Below are 18987 nucleotides of genomic sequence, written 5' to 3' on the forward strand. Positions count from 1 at the left end.
CTACTTGAAGTTGGTTAGATTCCCTCATTCAAGTTATCTGTGATGACATCAGCACCTGTTGATGAAGCAGTTGATGCCGTGCTTGAGGATGCGCTCCACTTTCTCCTTCATCTTCCCTTTCTCTGCAGACTCGATCTCTGCCACCTTCGCTGTGGAGTCCACACGCACCCTAGAGCCGAAGATCTGCACACAGCATGTGATCATCAGCATCTCACGTCAACTATAACAACACACGCTCACTGATATGATCACCTGACATCAGTACCTTGATCTTATCAGTGTCCATGCCAGTGTTAGCGATGAGGATGTTTGCCTTCTCAATTCTCTTGGGCTGATTCACACCGATCTTCTTGTCCAGCAGAAACCCTGTTACAAACATTGTTATTTCCATGAGTTTACACAGGATCATATTCTCACAGAAACTCAATCAGGTGGCAAGAGAGAATAATGAATGAATTTCCAGCAGAGCGGATCCCTTGTGTGATGACTTGAGCGATGTTTTTTCCACTAACTAAATAAAAAAACTTGACCAGTTTCACCACAGTACAAACTTCAGTTTTGTTTTAAAGTGGACTGCAGAACATGTTGCTGTGTGGATATGATCACCTTCATCCAGGTACGAGTCGGTGAGACTGCCTCCCAGTTTCTTGATGACATGAATGGCCTCCAGATTCCCGGAACCCTTCAGTCTCATTACAGCTTCTACTGCCAGTTTAGCAAAGTGATCTTTATGATGGGTCAGGAGTTTAGACGACAGAGTGGTGCGGGCGATGTTCAGCAAATCCTCCTGGAACTTCTCCTCCTCATTCCTACACACACACACACACATGTAGACATGTTTACATTCACAGAGTCATATAAAAGTGCCATGAGCTCATACGGAGCATGTGTTGATCATTTACCCATGATCCACTGCTGCTGCTTTGAGGGCTTCTCTAGCAGCTTGCGTGGCTTTTCTCCATCCAGAGATGATGATCTGAGGATGAATCTTCTTCGCAATCAGGAGCTCCGCTTCCTACAGCACAATTGTCGGAAAGAACTCATTTCATCAGATTATATAAAACTCATGATAACGGTTCTATATTTAGGATATAATTAAAACCGACAGTGTACCCGGAGCAGTTCTGCGGCCAGTACAGTAACAGATGTTGTTCCATCACCAACTTCATCATCCTGAACTTTAGACATGTCTGGAAATCAAAACAACCTATTAATATCCATCCCACATGACACCAGAATCTGCACGATGTTGCTGTGTACACTGACCCACGAGCACTTTAGCCGCGGGGTTGTCTACACCGATGGCTTTCAGGATGGTGGCTCCATCATTGGTGACGGTGACGTTCCCCTCTTTACCACCGCCCAATAAGATCTTGTCCTGTACAGACAGTCGACAGAAATACCCAACAGTCAGATAGATGAGCTGTATATCTGTATGTTTACATTTAAGGGTGATTCGTACCATTCCTTTGGGTCCCAGAGTGCTCTTCACCAGATCTCCAATAGCAATGGCACCAATGAATGAAGACTGAAACACAAACATCAGTCAATAAGAGCGGGACTGCATGAATTAATGCTGTGTGTGATTATTAATAATGTGTACTCACGAGGCGCGCCGTTTCAGCTTTCTCCTCATCAGCTCCGTGTCTGAAGATGTTGACGGGGGCCATTGATAAAGACGCCTGTCAGATGACATCAACACCCCCCGTCCCCAACAGAAATCAACATTATTCTTATCAAATCATTTTTATTTCACAACACACTGATGCTGTAATGATTTTGTGGCAGGGCGTCGCCAGGTCGTGATTATACACACTCGGTCCCTTATCAGGCAAATTAAACCTCTGAGAGGGATAAAGGCCGATGACAGACGGTGGTGCGACGAGAGATAGTTTACAGACATGTCCATCATGTGTGTGTGTGTGTTCGTCTTTTGTTTAAGTTTTATATTAAATCATTATTTATATTGAAAAGCCGGTTCTCTCTCGCCTCCTTTCCATTGATCCCTTTACAGTCTTCAAAGGGACCTTTACAGGGAGGCTGCAACATATGGCGATTCTACCAACTTGGAGGAATACACAGCATCAGTGACCAGCTACATCAGCAAGTGCATTGATGATGTCACTTTCTCCAAGACCATCACCACACGCTCCAACCAGAAGCCGTGGATGACTGCGGAGGTGCGCACGCTGCTGAGGTCCCGAGACTCCGCCTTCAGAGCAGGCGATAAGGCAGCCCTAAGAACAGCTAGGGCCAAACTGTCACGGGCAATCAGAGAGGCAAAGCGCGCACACGCCCAGAGAATCCACAGTCACTTCCAGGACAGCGGTGACACGCGGCGCATGTGGCAGGGCATCCAGGCCATCACCAACTACAGGACAACATCAGTTGCCTGTGACAAAGATGCCTCCCTTCCAGATGCGCTGAACGACTTCTATGCTCGGTTTGAAGTGCAGAACGACGTGATGGCGAGGAAGTCCACCCCTCCTCCCAACGACCAGGTGCTCTGTCTTACCACGGCAGATGTGAGGAAAACTCTACGTAGAGTCAACCCACGGAAGGCTGCTGGACCAGACAACATTCCTGGCAGAGTGCTCAGAGGATGTGCAGACCAGCTAGCAGATGTTCTTACCGACATCTTCAACATCTCTCTGAGCGTGCTTCAAGGCCACCACCATCATACCCATGCCAAAGAAGTCTTTGCCTCAACGACTACCGTCCCGTCGCACTTACACCCATCATCATGAAGTGCTTCGAGAGGCTCGTCATGAGGCAGATTAAGACCCAGCTGCCCCCCTCACTAGACCCACTGCAGTTTGCGTATCGTTCAAACCGTTCAACGGACGATGCCATCACCACAACCCTCCATCTGGCCCTCACCCACCTAGACAATAAGGACTCATACGTTCGAATGCTGTTCATAGATTTCAGCTCAGCATTCAACACAATCATTCCCCAGCACCTGATTGGAAAGCTGAACCTGCTGGGCCTGGACACCTCCCTCTGCAACTGGATCCTGGACTTCCTGACTGGGAGACCTCAGTCAGTCCGGATCGGGAACAGCATCTCCACCACCACCACACTGAGCACTGGGGCCCCCCAGGGGTGTGTGCTCAGTCCACTGCTGTTCACTCTGCTGACTCACGACTGTGCAGCAATGCACAGCTCGAATCACATCGTCATGTTCGCCGATGACACGACCGTGGTGGGTCTCATCAGCAAGAACAACGAGTCAGCATACAGAGAGGAGGTGCAGCGGCTGACGAACTGGTGTAAAGCCAACAACCTGTCCCTGAATGTCGACAAAACAAAAGAGAGGGTTGTTGACTTTAGGAGAGCACAAGGTGAACACACTCCGCTGAACATCGACGGCTCCTCTGTGGAGATCGTCAAGAGCACCAAATTTCTTGGTGTTCACCTGGCAGAGAACCTCACCTGGTCCCTCAACACCAGCTCTATCACCAAGAAAGCCCAGCAGCGTCTCTACTTTCTTCGAAGGCTGAGGAAAGCACATCTTCCACCCCCCATCCTCACTACATTCTATAGAGGGACTATTGAGAGCATCATGAGCAGCTGCATCACTGCCTGGTTTGGGACTTGCACCGTTTCGGACCGCAAAGCCCTGCAGAGGATAGTGAGGACAGCTGAGAAGATCATTGGGGTCTCTCTTCCCTCCATCAAAGACATTTACAAAAAACACTGTATCCGCAAAGCAACCAGCATTGTGGACGACCCCACACACCCCTCACACAAACTCTTTACCCTCCTCCCGTCTGGCAAGAGGTACCGAAGCATTCGGGCCCTCACGGCCAGACTGTGTAACAGCTTCTTCCCCAAGCCATCAGACTCCTCAATACTCAGAGACTGGTTTGACACACACGTGTCCTGAGTTGCACTTTAATTACTGTCACTTTATAACTGTCTGCTACCTCAATAACTGCTATGTGCATAGAACATTATCTCATAGTATGTTATGTTTACATTTTTAGAAACTGTCATCTTTTTGCACTACTGAGTACTGGTCGGCGCTGCACTGTCTATTGTCCTGTTCATTGTCAGTAATTTGTTGTACTGTCCTGTACTTTTTGCACATGTTTGCACGTGCACTTTATATAGGTATATATAGGTAGTTTATATAGGTATTTTATTTCGTTGTGTGGTCTCATGTGGTCCTATGTTGGTCCTTTGTTGTTTTTATGTAGCACCATGGTCCTGGAGGAACGTTGTCTCGTTTTGCTGTGTACTGTACTAACTGTATATGGTTGAAACGACAATAAAAACCACTTGACTTCAAGTCGTCGTTCATGAATGAAAATCATACTTTAAAAAGCATTCATTATTATCATCATTCAAATTCATTTATCACTCAATTTAAAGTTAATATGAACTCTATGCATATTTATAATAGTAATAATTCAAAACATTTCTTATCATCATTGATACACTAATAAAAAGATATATTTACTAGTAAACATTATAATCAATAACAGCATATGTTTAAATGATACAAGTCATACAATATCAAAGATATGCATTTATAACTGTTATATTACAAAATATATTATAATCGTTTCATATTTCAGATATCATTATTTTAGTTATTAGACGACTACAGTTGTTAGATTAATAAATGATCTTGATTACCGAAATCATTAAATGTAAAAACTGAATTCATTTATAATTAAATAACAGTTAAATCATAAGACCATTCAAATATATCAAATGATTACATTTATAACAAATATATATTACTAATATCAACAACAAAATAACACTTTTAAAACAATATGACAGTTAAAACATATAAATTATACATATTTATAATGATTATGTTCCAAAATACATTATAATTATTTACAATATTCAAGTGTTATTCATTTCAGATTTGATTTCTTTCATCACATTCCCAGTGGGTCAGAGGTTTACACACACTTTGTTAGTATTTGGTAGCATTGCCTTTAAATTGTTTAACTTGGGTCAAATGTTTTCTGAGGTCTTGGCTGATTTCTTTTGATTTTCACATGATGTCAAGTGACACTGAGTTAGAAGGTAGATCTTAAAATAAATCCACAGGTACACCTCCAATTCAGTACACCTCCTATTAGAAGCTAATTGGCTAATTGCCTCAAGGCTTGTCATGATTTTCTGGAATTTTCCAAGCTGCTTAAAGGCACAGTTAACTTAGTGTATGTAAACTTCTGAACCACTGGAATTGTCATATAGACAATTAAAAGTGAAACAAATTGATCTTTAAACAATTGTTGGAAACATTTGTTGTTGTTGTATGTTGAAAACATCCTGGTGTATGTTTTCAACATACACCAAGACAAACCCCAGGCCAACCCCAGGAAATCTAAAGATCCAGCTGATCTAGGTAAATATCAGCTTCTGCATGAAACTTTTTCAAATAATGTTAAAACTGCAAAAACTTCATATTACCAGACCAAAATCAACAGCACCACAGACACTCGTAGCTTGTTTAGAACATTTAACACACTTCTCTGCCCTCCCCCTCCACCACCTGACACATCACTGACAGCAGATATATTCGCCACATTTTTTACTGATAAGGTTACAGCCATCAGCAATACATTCACTGCACCACACCCTGTCAAACACCTGGCTCCTGTATGCAACTCTTCTTTCCCTATGTTCTCTCCTTTAACTGACACTGAGGTCTCTAAACTCCTCCTCTCCAACCACCCCACAACCTGTTCCCTTGACCCCATTCCATCACACCTTCTCCAGGCCATCTCTCCGTCCATCCTACCGGCACTTACACACATAATTAACACATCCCTTCTTGCAGGCACTTTTCCCACTACATTTAAGCAGGCTCGAGTAACCCCACTGCTGAAAAAACCTGCACTTAACCCCACACAGATAGAACACTACAGACCAGTCTCTCTCATCCCATTCATGGCAAAAACACTTGAAAGGGCAGTTTTCAATCAGATCTCTGCCTATCTCTCACAGAACAAGTTGCTGGATGACAATCAGTCAGGCTTCAAAAGTGGACACTCCACTGAGACTGCCCTGCTGTCTGTCATCGAGTCGCTGAGACAGGCGAGAGCTGAATCGAGATCATCCGTTCTGATTCTGCTGGACCTTTCTGCTGCCTTTGACACAGTCAACCATCAGATCCTACTCTCCACCCTCTCTAAACTGGGTATCACTGGAACTGTGCTTGACTGGTTCAACTCTTATCTCTCAGAAAGGTCCTTTGAGGTAGCATGGAGAGGGGAAGTATCCAAGCCACACCAGTTACTTACTGGGATACCTCAGGGATCAGTGCTTGGGCCACTTCTCTTCTCCATATACACAACATCACTGGGACCCATCATCCAGTCACATGGTTTCTCTTACCACTGCTACGCTGATGACACGCAACTCTACTTGTCTTTCCAGCCCAACGACACCACAGTGACCGTTCGAATCGCTGCCCATCTCGGCCTGGATGAAGGAACACCACCTTCAACTCAACCCTGCCAAGACAGAACTCCTTGTCTTTCCAGCCAACCCTGCTGTTGAACACAACATCACCGTGTCTGTCGGAGTGTGTGTGAGTCTGTCTGTCGGAGTGTGTGTGAGTCTGTCTGTCGGAGTGTGTGTGTGTGTGTGTGAGTGTCTGTTTGTCTGTCGGAGTGTGTGTGTGTGTGTGTGTGTGTGTGTGTGAGAGTGTCTGTTTGTCTGTCGGAGTGTGTGTGTGTTTGTGTGTGAGTGTCTGTTTGTCTGTCGGAGTGTGTATGTGTGTGTGTGAGTGTCTGTGTGAGTCAGTCTGTCTGTGTCAGAGTGTGTGTCTGTCGGAGTGTGTGTGTGTGTGTCTGTCTGTGTCTGTCGGAGTGTGTGAGTGTCTGTGTGAGTCAGTCTGTCTGTGTCGGTCGGAGTGTGTGAATGTCTGTGTGAGTCAGTCTGTCTGTGTCGGAGTGCGTGAGTCTGTCTGTCTGTGTTGGAGTGCGTGAGTGTCTGTCTGTGTGAGAGTGTGAGTGTCTGTCTGTGTGAGAGTGTGAGTGTATGTCTGAGTCTGTTTGTCGGAGTGTGTGTGTGTGTGTCTGTCTGTCTGTCGGAGTCTGCCTGTTTGTCTGTCTGTTTGTGTGAGTCTGTCTGTTTGTCTGTCGGAGTGTGTGTGTGAGTCTGTCTATCGGAGTGTGTGTGAGTCTGTCTGTCGGAGTGTGTGTGTGTCTGTCTGTCGGAGTGTGTGTGTGTGTGTGTGTGTCTGACTGTCGGAGTGTGTGTGTGAGTCTGTCGGTCTGTTGGAGTGTGTGTGTGTGAGTCTGTCGGAGTGTGTGTGTGTGTGAGTCTGTCTCTTTGTCGGTCTGTCGGAGTGTGTGTGTGAGTCTGTCTGTCGGAGTGTGTGTGTCTGTCGGAGTGTGTGTGTTTGAGTCTGTCTGTCGGAGTGTCTGTCTGTTTGTCGGTCTGTCGGAGTGTGTGTGTCTGTCTGTTTGTCGGTCTGTCAGAGTGTGTGTGTCTGTCTGTTTGTCGGTCTGTCGGAGTGTGTGTGTCTGTCTGTTTGTCTGTCAGAGTGCGTGTCTGTCTGTCTGTTGGAGTGCGTGTCTGTCTGTTTGTCTGTCGGAGTGCGTGTCTGTCTGTCGGAGCGTGTCTGTCTGTCGGAGTGTGTCTGTCTGTCTGTCTGTCGGAGTGCGTGTGTGTGTCTGTCTGTCTGTTTGTCGGTCTGTCTGTCTGTCGGAGTGTGTGTATCTGTCTGTCGGAGTGTGTGTGTCTGTCTGTCAGAGTGTGTGTGTCTGTCTGTCTGTTGGCGTGTGTGAGTGTCTGTCTGTCTGTCGGAGTGTGTGTGTGTCTGTTTGTCTGTCGGCGTGTGTGAGTCTGTCTGTTTGTCTGTCGGAGTGTGTGAGTGTCTGTCTGTCTGTCGGAGTGTGTGAGTGTCTGTCTGTCTGTCGGAGTGTGCGACACAGACTGTGTGAGTCTGTCTGTGTCTGTCAGAGTATATGAGTGTGTGTAGGGCTGTGACGGTATGGGATTTTCTCTTACCGCGGTAAAGAAGCAACAAATCTCGCAGTTTGGCGGTTAACCGCACCCCCAAAAAAAAAAAAAAACACCCGCGGCCGCACCACACACTGCTGCAGACGCGATCAAGAACGCATGTAGCTTGTAAATGACAATGGGAATGAATAATTTTAAAGCAGTATTCTTTATTAACAAATAAACAAATAAACAAATTAACATTTATATTAAACTGTAAATAATAATTAACTATTAATTAGGCTAAACTAAAACAACCTTTTTAATAATTATAAAGCAGTTTTCTTTATTATTGACAGCAAATTAACATTTATATTAAATTGTAAATATTAATAATTAACTATTAATTAGGCTAAACATAAACAACCTTTTTAAGTGCAAAATAAAATAGTCTGAACAAGTGTTAGGCTGTTGGGCTGCTGAATCGTCAAATCCTGCTGCTTTATTTTTAGGTCTTCAGGTTTCAGTGACAGGAAAACCAACATGTTAACCTTGTCTGGTTTCAGCGAGGATCTTAGCGGAGTAACAATGTTGCCAGCCGCACTGAACACACGCTCCGAAGGAGTGCTCGTTGCGCATATAGTCATATATTTTCTGGCAACTTTCGATAGAAGAGGGAATCGAGCCTGATTATCCCGCCACCAGGCAAGCGGATCAGAGTGCAGATCGAGGGCGTCCTCCTGCAAATACCTTGCGACTTCAGTGTCTGCACGGATTCTTTTTGGGACCGGATTGGAGGATTGTGCTTTTCTCTTTCCAAGCAGGTCCGCAAGATTCATTTTTTTTTTTTTTGGAGGAGGTGAAGATGATGGCGCACTTCCTCCTTCTCCCTCTCCAGCCGCAGCGGTACTCATGGCACCTTCTCCATCCCCGACATCACGCATCTTCTGGCATTGCCAGCATCTCCTCCAAGAGCGCATCTTTAACGTCATCTCCGGGGGTTGATGTCCTTGTATCTTGGGTCAATGAATGAGGCCTTTGCCAATAGTTGCTGTGTTGCAGGTGCATTATATTTGTCTTTCAAGACTCCAACCATTTTTCTTTTCAGGTTGCGCGTCAACTCCGTGTCTTCATCGGTTGGGAGCAAACTATCCTCGGTTAATAACTGTAGGACTGGTTTAACAGAGGACGCTGTAACTGTCTTCACGGAAAACAGCGCATCTGTAAAATCCGCGACCTTCTTCAGCGCTGCATTAACGGATTCGAGGACTTCGATGTCCTGCCACGTCGGTATCAAATGCTGGCTGCGCCGGTCATCCATCAACACCCTCCTAATGGCTGGGACTTGCTCGAGAACGCGCGCAATCATTTTCTGCTTAGTGCCCCACCTGGTAGGACAATCCTGTGAATACATTAAAAATTGTAATCCCCAATTAGGCTATGTTTTTTTTGTCCTGTGCAATAAAATGTATTTATTTATACATCGTGCCACTATTTATACACATGTGTATTTTTGCCATCTGTTGTGTTTTATCTTACGGAGCTCCACACATTACATGGAGGAAAAACTAGGCTAAATCGTACGCACGATTTATAAATAGAGGGAACAAAGTAGTAAATAGTAAATTGTGCGCATGATTTATAAAACGAGGGAACGAATTAGTAGGATAGCCTAAATCGTGCGCACAATTTAGCCTACTTTTTTTTTCTTGCACAATGTGCAGGGCTCGTATATCTGGAGCTGCTATAACAAGCGAATTTTTCCAGCTCTGGATCAATAAAATCTTATCTTATCTTAATCATGAAAATGGGCAGCAGAAATTCAGAGCATTGATTGGCGTTTCCATAAGTTTTGCCCAGTTATTTACAGGATTTTAGATTTCGTTATTTCGTATTCGCTTTGAAAAAATATAATTATTACATCATAAACATAACAATAATATGAAATAACATTTATATATATATATAACTTTGTTATTTTTTTCGATATCTTTTGAGTTTAATAGGAATTATGGAACAGGTTTGTCATCGTTTGCAACCCATTATTTTGAAGAATAAATTATTCAAAGTTTCAACAAGTTGCGTTTGGACGAGTGCGTTTATATCCACGGACTGTTACATGAAAAAAACGTCTAAAGAAATAAGAATCGAAGTTTAGCACAACTCACCAGAACTAAGCAATGTTGGGGCAGGTTGAGCTCGACTTGTTCTTTCTGCAGCTTTCTCTTCTTTTGCCAGCTCTGCAAGAAAGTCGTCACCAATGTTCTGCACACACCCATGGCTCGGGCAGTGCGGTCCTTTTCCGTCTTCATTGCATTGGTGATGGCTAAATGCAGATTATGGCCAAAGCAATTTAGCCATGTCCAGCCAAGATTTCGCACCACAGCCACAATATTTGCCCCATTGTCTGTGGTAATACAGACCAGTTTCCTCTCGTCCAGGGACCACTCGTGGAAGGAGGACCTGAGAGCTTCCGCCAGGTTGTCACCCGTGTGGCTTTCTGGCGTGAACACGGTCTCCAGGCACTTCGAGTTTAGTTCCCAGTTTGTGCTGAGATAGTGTATGGTCAGGCTCATGTATGGCATCATGTTAACGCTTGACCACATATCAGTTGTCACTGAGAAATGATCAACGTCTTTTAAGTCCTGTATTATGCCGTCCTTCACAGATAGATACTTTTCAGGGATCGCTGTTTGAGAAAAGTACTTTCGGTCAGGAAGTACATATTGCTTATCAAATGCCTGTAGCATGGCTTTGAATGCTGGCTTCTCAACGGTACGGAATGGTACCATTTCTTCTACCAAATAACGAGTCACGCTGTTAGTAAGTACTCGCCACTGATCGCTGCCTCTTTGGTACTTCGCACCTCTCGCAAAGGCCTCGGAGACTCCCAACTGTCGTTGCTGGCCTGAGGTTGTAGGTGTGCTGCACCCAAGTCCGGCAAACGCCACAGGATGGTTAATTCTAAGATGTGATCTTAAATTAGTGGTATTTCCTCGCGAGACGGATACTTTTTTGCGACAAATACGGCATACTGCCTCGTCCAAATTCACCGGCTGCCCATTGTCACCTGCCTCAAAGCCAAAATGTGCCCAAATAGGCGACACAGTATTTGGCTTAGACACTAGATTCGTGGCCATTTTTTGAATAATGTCTTTTGGCTAGCACTGTCAACTGCCTATACCACATAAGAGAAGTATCGCATGCAATTAAAATCTAACTCCAACAGTTTATGTTATGATTTTGTCTTTTATGCCTGTGTTTGTGTGTATTTAATTGAACATTATCTGTAAACATCACAAGTACTGAAACCTAACAGTTAGGCTAATTAATAATAATCAGACACACAAAAAATAAATCCCCCATTAACCCTCTGGGGTCTGAGGGTGTTTTGGGCCCTGGAGAAGTTTTGACATGCCTTGACATTTGTGCTTTTTTCAGTTGCTTAAAAACATATTAATGGCTAAAGTCTGATAACACTGTATTCAGCTCAAACTGGGCTACAATAATATGTGAGCAACATGTGTGTACATGTTTGTATTTTTGAGAAAATAATGTTTATGCGTGGTTTTTGAAAAAACAAAAATTTTAAGTCACTGAAATAAGGTCATATATCACATACTAAACATTTGTCCACAAGCCTTTTGAGAACTGGATCTTGTAGCCTAGAGTTTTTGCTACAAAATGATGTGAAAATCATCCTGATCACTCATTCATACAAAACAATATAGTCATTTAACTTTTGTGTGACAATTTTAGTGCTGAATGGCAATATGCGTGGAGGCGTGAACGATCATGAATATTGATGTGATTTACACCTAAGGACACAAAGACCCCTCCTCTGGGCCTATCAATGAGGAATGTGACAGAGAGAGAATGAATGTGAGGAGACTTGATCAAAATCAGTAACTTCTTAAGTTAAAAGAAGTAATCTGACTATATATTTTCTTTACATAAAGACTTTATTTAATTTTAGACCTACACTACCATTTAAAAGAGGTCTCTTCTGCTCACCAAGACTGCATTTATTTGATGCAAAATACTGAAACAATATTGCTATTCTGAACTCTTTTTACAATTTAAAAGAACAGTTTTCTATTTAAATATATTGTAAAATGCAATTTGTGATCAAAGCTGATTTATAATCATTCTGATTTTCTAATATGGGAATATTTAAAGTGTGTTTTACTAATTTAACCTGAACACATATTTGCATGCAGCTTTGTTGATGATAATGAGGCATTTTAAACACTAGATAAAATATAATCTAAACATTCACGTTATTTTTATATCATATTACACATCATATTTAAATCATACAGCATACAATTTACATGTACATGTATATATAATATAGCATGTCAACTAATGAAAACTAAATGACTTACTCGTCTGAAATCGTAACCTCAGCTGGATCAAATCGCTCTTCAAAATACAAACGTCCATCGGAGTCCTGCTTTTCTTTTAAGGAAAATTTTAAATCTTCCATAATATCCTGGAGCTTTCTGGCCGTGTCATTGCAAACGCGCAGAAAAATGATTGAAAAGTGTTTACCTCAGAGTAGGGGGCGTGTACATTTGCATTGATCGTCTCAGCACATTAGCGTATGAATGGCGCGCTCTGCTGGTGGGTGTGATCACATTACAGATAATTAGATAGCCAAGTAAAAACTGTACATTGCTTTGTTGGAAACAGATTACATTGCAGGAGAATATTTGTTTTAAATTGGAATAGTTTTATTTAAAAGTAGACATTTTAAGCTTTCTTTAGACATATGTTTCATGTTTGTGTGATAAGTATTCGCAGTTTCAGTTCATTTTTGTGACGTGTTTCTGAACACAGAGACTGCTGAAAGCTCACCCTTTTTATTTTCTTTATTTTACAAAAACACAAGATTTGTTGTTATTGTGAGTGTACAAAAATAAAAGTAGACCCTTTATAGTCTCTAATGATGTCTTACACTTATCTGTATACCCAAAAATGACGGAGTATTTTAAGCTGATTCTGCTGTAATGATGAAAATATCCAGCAAAACGCGCCGGCGCGTTTGCCGACCCCAGAGGGTTAATGGACTGTTCCTCCCTTGCGCAGAAAAGCGTTTTTTTTTCTCCAAAAGCCCTTGAACATATATCTCTGCGTTTCATATTGACGCTAAAGGGTGCCATGTGCGTTGGATGTAGACGAAATGTCAAAAGTGTCACTATATTACGCCCTAGGATGAGAATGCGTTGGGAATACAGTAAATTATAAGCAAATATTAATGTGTTTATTGTTCATATCACACACCATATGCACTCCTGTAACTTTCAGCAGAAAAAGAAAAAAAAGTGCGGTGATGACCTCACACCGCAGTAGGCATCTCATTAACGCGATATTGCGGTGATGCGGTTATCGTCACACCCCTAAGTGTCTGTGTATATGAGGGTGTGTGTGTGTGTGTGTGTGTGTGTGTGTGTGTGTGCGTATATGAGTGTGTGTGTGTGTGTGGGTATGTATGTGTATATAAGTGTGTGTGTATATGAGTGTGTGTACGAGTGTGTGTGTGTATAAGAGTGTGAGTAAGTGGGCACGTATATGAGTGTGAGTGAGTGGGCGCGTATATGAGTGAGTGGGCGCGTGTATATGAGTGTGAGTGAGTGGGCGCGTATATGAGTGAGTGGGCGCGTGTATATGAGTGTGAGTGAGTGGGTGCGTGTATATGAGTGTGAGTGAGTGCGTGTATATGAGTGTGAGTGAGTGGGTGCGTGTATATGAGTGTGAGTGAGTGGGCGCGTGCGTGTATATGAGTGTGAGTGAGTGGGTGCGTGTATATGAGTGTGAGTGAGCGGGTGCGTGTATATGAGTGTGAGTGAGCGGGTGCGTGTATATGAGTGTGAGTGAGTGGGTGCGTGTATATGAGTGTGAGTGAGTGCGTGTATATGAGTGTGAGTGAGTGGGCGCGTGTATATGAGTGTGAGTGAGTGGGTGCGTGTATATGAGTGTGAGTGAGTGGGTGCGTGTATATGAGTGTGAGTGAGTGGGCGCGTGTATATGAGTGTGAGTGAGTGGGTGCGTGTATATGAGTGTGAGTGAGCGGGTGCGTGTATATGAGTGTGAGTGAGCGGGTGCGTGTATATGAGTGTGAGTGAGTGGGTGCGTGTATATGAGTGTGAGTGAGTGCGTGTATATGAGTGTGAGTGAGTGGAGTGCGTGTATATGAGTGTGAGTGAGTGGGTGCGTGTATATGAGTGTGAGTGAGTGGTAGCGTGTATATGAGTGTGAGTGAGTGGAGCGTGTATATGAGTGTGAGTGAGTGGAGCGTGTATATGAGTGTGAGTGAGTGGGTGCGTGTATATGAGTGTGAGTGAGTGGGTGCGTGTATATGAGTGTGAGTGAGTGGGTGCCTGTATATGAGTGTGAGTGAGTGGGTGCGTGTATATGAGTGTGAGTGAGTGGGTGCGTGTATATGAGTGTGAGTGAGTGGGCGCGTGTATATGAGTGTGAGTGAGTGCGTGTATATGAGTGTGAGTGAGTGGGCGCGTGCGTGTATATGAGTGTGAGTGAGAGGGCGCGTGTATATGAGTGTGAGTGAGCGGGTGCGTGTATATGAGTGTGAGTGAGCGGGTGCGTGTATATGAGTGTGAGTGAGTGGGCGCGTGTATATGAGTGTGAGTGAGTGGGCGCGTGCGTGTATATGAGTGTGAGTGAGTGGGAGCGTGTATATGAGTGTGAGTGAGCGGGTGCGTGTATATGAGTGTGAGTGAGCGGGTGCGTGTATATGAGTGTGAGTGAGTGAGGCGTGTATATGAGTGTGAGTGAGTGAGTGCGTGTATATGAGTGTGAGTGAGTGGGCGCGTGTATATGAGTGTGAGTGAGTGAGGCGTGTATATGAGTGTGAGTGAGTGAGTGCGTGTATATGAGTGTGAGTGAGTGCGTGTATATGAGTGAGTGCGTGTATATGAGTGTGAGTGAGTGGGTGCGTGTATATGAGTGTGAGTGAGTGGGTGCGTGTATATGAGTGTGAGTGAGTGGGTGCGTGTATATGAGTGTGAGTGAGTGGGCGCGTGTATATGAGTGTGAGTGAGTGCGTGTATATGAGTGTGAGTGAGTGCGTGTATATGAGTGTGAGTGAGTGGGTGCGTGTATATGAGTGTGAGTGAGTGCGTGTATATGAGTGTGAGTGAGTGGGTGCGTGTATATGAGTGTGAGTGAGTGGGCGCGTGTATATGAGTGTGAGTGAGTGCGTGTATATGAGTGTGAGTGAGTGGGCGCGTGCGTGTATATGAGTGTGAGTGAGCGGGTGCGTGTATATGAGTGTGAGTGAGCGGGTGCGTGTATATGAGTGTGAGTGAGTGGGTGCGTGTATATGAGTGTGAGTGAGTGGGCGTGTGTATATGAGTGTGAGTGAGCGGGTGCGTGTATATGAGTGTGAGTGAGCGGGTGCGTGTATATGAGTGTGAGTGAGTGGGTGCGTGTATATGAGTGTGAGTGAGTGCGTGTATATGAGTGTGAGTGAGTGGGCGCGTGTATATGAGTGTGAGTGAGTGGGCGCGTGCGTGCGTGTATATGAGTGTGAGTGAGTGGGCGCGTGTATATGAGTGTGAGTGAGTGGGCGCGTGTATATGAGTGTGAGTGAGTGGGCGCGTGTATATGAGTGTGAGTGAGTGGGCGCGTGTATATGAGTGTGAGTGAGTGAGTGCGTGTATATGAGTGTGAGTGAGCGGGTGCGTGTATATGAGTGTGAGTGAGCGGGTGCGTGTATATGAGTGTGAGTGAGTGGGTGCGTGTATATGAGTGTGAGTGAGTGCGTGTATATGAGTGTGAGTGAGTGGGTGCGTGTATATGAGTGTGAGTGAGTGGGTGCGTGTATATGAGTGTGAGTGAGTGGAGCGTGTATATGAGTGTGAGTGAGTGGTAGCGTGTATATGAGTGTGAGTGAGTGGGCGAGTGCGTGTATATGAGTGTGAGTGAGTGGGCGCGTGTATATGAGTGTGAGTGAGTGGGCGCGTGCGTGTATATGAGTGTGAGTGAGTGGGCGCGTGTATATGAGTGTGAGTGAGTGGGCGTGTGTGAGTGAGTGAGCGTGCGTGTATATGAGTGTGAGTGAGTGGGTGCGTGTATATGAGTGTGAGTGAGTGGGTGCGTGTATATGAGTGTGAGTGAGTGGGTGCGTGTATATGAGTGTGAGTGAGTGGGTGCGTGTATATGAGTGTGAGTGAGTGGGCGCGTGTATATGAGTGTGAGTGAGTGGAGTGCGTGTATATGAGTGTGAGTGGCGGATGCGTGTATATGAGTGTGAGTGAGTGGGTGCGTGTATATGAGTGTGAGTGAGTGGGTGCGTGTATATGAGTGTGAGTGAGTGGGCGCGTGTATATGAGTGTGAGTGAGTGGGCGCGTGTATATGAGTGTGAGTGAGTGGGTGCGTGTATATGAGTGTGAGTGAGTGGGCGCGTGTATATGAGTGTGAGTGTAGAGTGGAGTGAGGGCGTGTATATGAGTGTGAGTGAGTGGGTGCGTGTATATGAGTGTGAGTGAGTGGGTGCGTGTATATGAGTGTGAGTGAGTGAGCGCGTGTATATGAGTGTGAGTGAGTGGGCGCGTGTATATGAGTGTGAGTGAGTGCGTGCGTGTATATGAGTGTGAGTGAGTGGGCGCGTGTATATGAGTGTGAGTGAGTGGGCGCGTGCGTGTATATGAGTGTGAGTGAGTGGGCGGGTGTATATGAGTGTGAGTGAGTGGCCGCGTGCGTGTATATGAGTGTGAGTGAGTGGGCGCGTGTATATGAGTGTGAGTGAGTGGGCGTGTGTGAGTGAGTGGGCGCGTGCGTGTATATGAGTGTGAGTGAGCGGGTGCGTGTATATGAGTGTGAGTGAGCGGGTGCGTGTATATGAGTGTGAGTGAGTGGGTGCGTGTATATGAGTGTGAGTGAGTGGGTGCGTGTATATGAGTGTGAGTGAGTGGGCGCGTGTATATGAGTGTGAGTAAGTGGGCGCGTGTATATGAGTGTGAGTGAGTGAGTGGGCGCGTGTATATGAGTGTGAGTGAGTGGGTGCGTGTATATGAGTGTGAGTGAGTGGGTGCGTGTATATGAGTGTGAGTGGGTGGGTGCGTGTATATGAGTGTGAGTGGGTGGGCGCGTGTATATGAGTGTGAGTGAGTGGGTGGGTTCGTGTATATGAGTGTGAGTGAGTGGGTGCGTGTATATGAGTGTGAGTGAGTGGGTGCGTGTATATGAGTGTGAGTGAGTGGGTGCGTGTATATGAGTGTGAGTGGGTGGGCGCGTGTATATGAGTGTGAGTGGGTGGGCGCGTGTATATGAGTGTGAGTGAGTGAGTGGGCGCGTGTATATGAGTGTGAGTGAGTGGGCGCGTGTATATGAGTGTGAGTGAGTGGGCGCGTGTATATGAGTGTGAGTGAGTGGGCGCGTGTATATGAGTGTGAGTGAGTGGGCGCGTGTATATGAGTGTGAGTGAGTGGGCGCGTGTATATGAGTGTGAGTGAGTGGGCGCGTGTATATGAGTGTGAGTGAGTGGGCGCGTGTATATGAGTGTGAGTGAGTGGGTGGGCTCGTGTATATGAGTGTGAGTGAGTGGGTGCGTGTCTATGAGTGTGAGTGAGTGGGTGCGTGTATATGAGTGTGAGTGAGTGGGTGCGTGTATATGAGTGTGAGTGAGTGGGTGCGTGTATATGAGTGTGAGTGAGTGGGTGCGTGTATATGAGTGTGAGTGAGTGGGTGCGTGTATATGAGTGTGAGTGAGTGCATGTATATGAGTGTGAGTGAGTGGGCGCGTGTATATGAGTGTGAGTGAGTGGGCGTGTGTGAGTGAGTGGGCGCGTGCGTGTATATGAGTGTGAGTGAGTGGGCGGGTGTATATGAGTGTGAGTGAGTGGGCACGTGTATATGAGTGTGAGTGAGTGGGCGCGTGTATATGAGTGAGTGAGTGGGCGCGTGTATATGAGAGTGAGTGAGTGGGCGGGTGTATATGAGTGTGAGTGAGTGGGCGCGTGTATATGAGTGTGAGTGAGTGGGCGCGTGTATATGAGTGTGAGTGAGTGGGCGTGTGTGAGTGAGTGGGCGCGTGTATATGAGTGTGAGTGAGTGGGCGTGTGTGAGTGAGTGGGCGCGTGCGTGTATATGAGTGTGAGTGAGTGGGCGGGTGTATATGAGTGTGAGTGAGTGGGCGCGTGTATATGAGTGTGAGTGAGTGGGCGCGTGTATATGAGTGAGTGAGTGGGCGCGTGTATATGAGAGTGAGTGAGTGGGCGGGTGTATATGAGTGTGAGTGAGTGGGCGCGTGTATATGAGTGTGAGTGAGTGGGCGCGTGTATATGAGTGTGAGTGAGTGGGCGGGTGTATATGAGTGTGAGTGAGTGGGCGGGTGTATATGAGTGTGAGTGGGTGGGCGCGTGTATATGAGTGTGAGTGAGTGGGCGCGTGTATATGAGTGTGAGTGAGTGGGAGCGTGTACATGAGTGTGAGTGGGCGCGTGTATATGAGTGTGAGTGGAGTGTGAGTGGGTGGGTGCGTGTATATGAGTGCGAGTGAGTGGGCGGGTGCGTGTATATGAGTGCGAGTGAGTGGGTGGGTGCGTGTATATGAGTGCGAGTGAGTGGGCGGGTGCGTGTATATGAGTGCGAGTGAGTGGGCGGGTGCGTGAATATGAGCGCGAGTAAGTGGGCGCGTGAATATGAGTGTGAGTGAGTGGGCGCGTGTATATGAGTGTGAGTGAGTGGGCGCGTGCGTGTATATGAGTGTGAGTGAGTGGGCGCGTGCGTGCGTGCGTGTATATGAGTGTGAGTGAGTGGGCGGGTGCGTGTATATGAGTGTGAGTGAGTGGGCGGGTGTATATGAGTGTGAGTGAGTGGGCGGGTGTATGTGAGTGGGCGCGTGTATGTGAGTGTGAGTGAGTGGGCGGGTGTATATGAGTGTGAGTGAGTGGGCGCGTGTATATGAGTGTGAGTGAGTGGGCGGGTGTATATGAGTGTGAGTGGGCGCGTGTATATGAGTGAGTGAGTGGGCGCGTGTATATGAGAGTGAGTGAGTGGGCGGGTGTATATGAGTGTGAGTGAGTGGGCGCGTGTATATGA

General features: G+C 45.7%; 1 protein-coding gene across 1 annotated transcript in view; it reads right to left on the minus strand.

The window, feature by feature from the left end:
- Positions 1-18987, minus strand: part of cct2 (chaperonin containing TCP1, subunit 2 (beta)) — a 44286-nt gene that overhangs the window by 9392 nt on the left and 15907 nt on the right. The window contains exons 2-9 of the mRNA XM_052118243.1: positions 1608-1682; positions 1463-1528; positions 1267-1378; positions 1114-1190; positions 903-1015; positions 607-809; positions 266-366; positions 56-183 (exon numbers count right to left, since the gene is read on the minus strand). Coding sequence (XP_051974203.1) covers positions 56-183; positions 266-366; positions 607-809; positions 903-1015; positions 1114-1190; positions 1267-1378; positions 1463-1528; positions 1608-1682 — 875 coding nt within the window. The remainder of the gene's footprint in view (positions 1-55; positions 184-265; positions 367-606; positions 810-902; positions 1016-1113; positions 1191-1266; positions 1379-1462; positions 1529-1607; positions 1683-18987) is intronic.

Source organism: Xyrauchen texanus, chromosome 45 (assembly GCF_025860055.1).
Source record: "Xyrauchen texanus isolate HMW12.3.18 chromosome 45, RBS_HiC_50CHRs, whole genome shotgun sequence".
NCBI classification, from domain to species: domain Eukaryota; kingdom Metazoa; phylum Chordata; class Actinopteri; order Cypriniformes; family Catostomidae; genus Xyrauchen; species Xyrauchen texanus.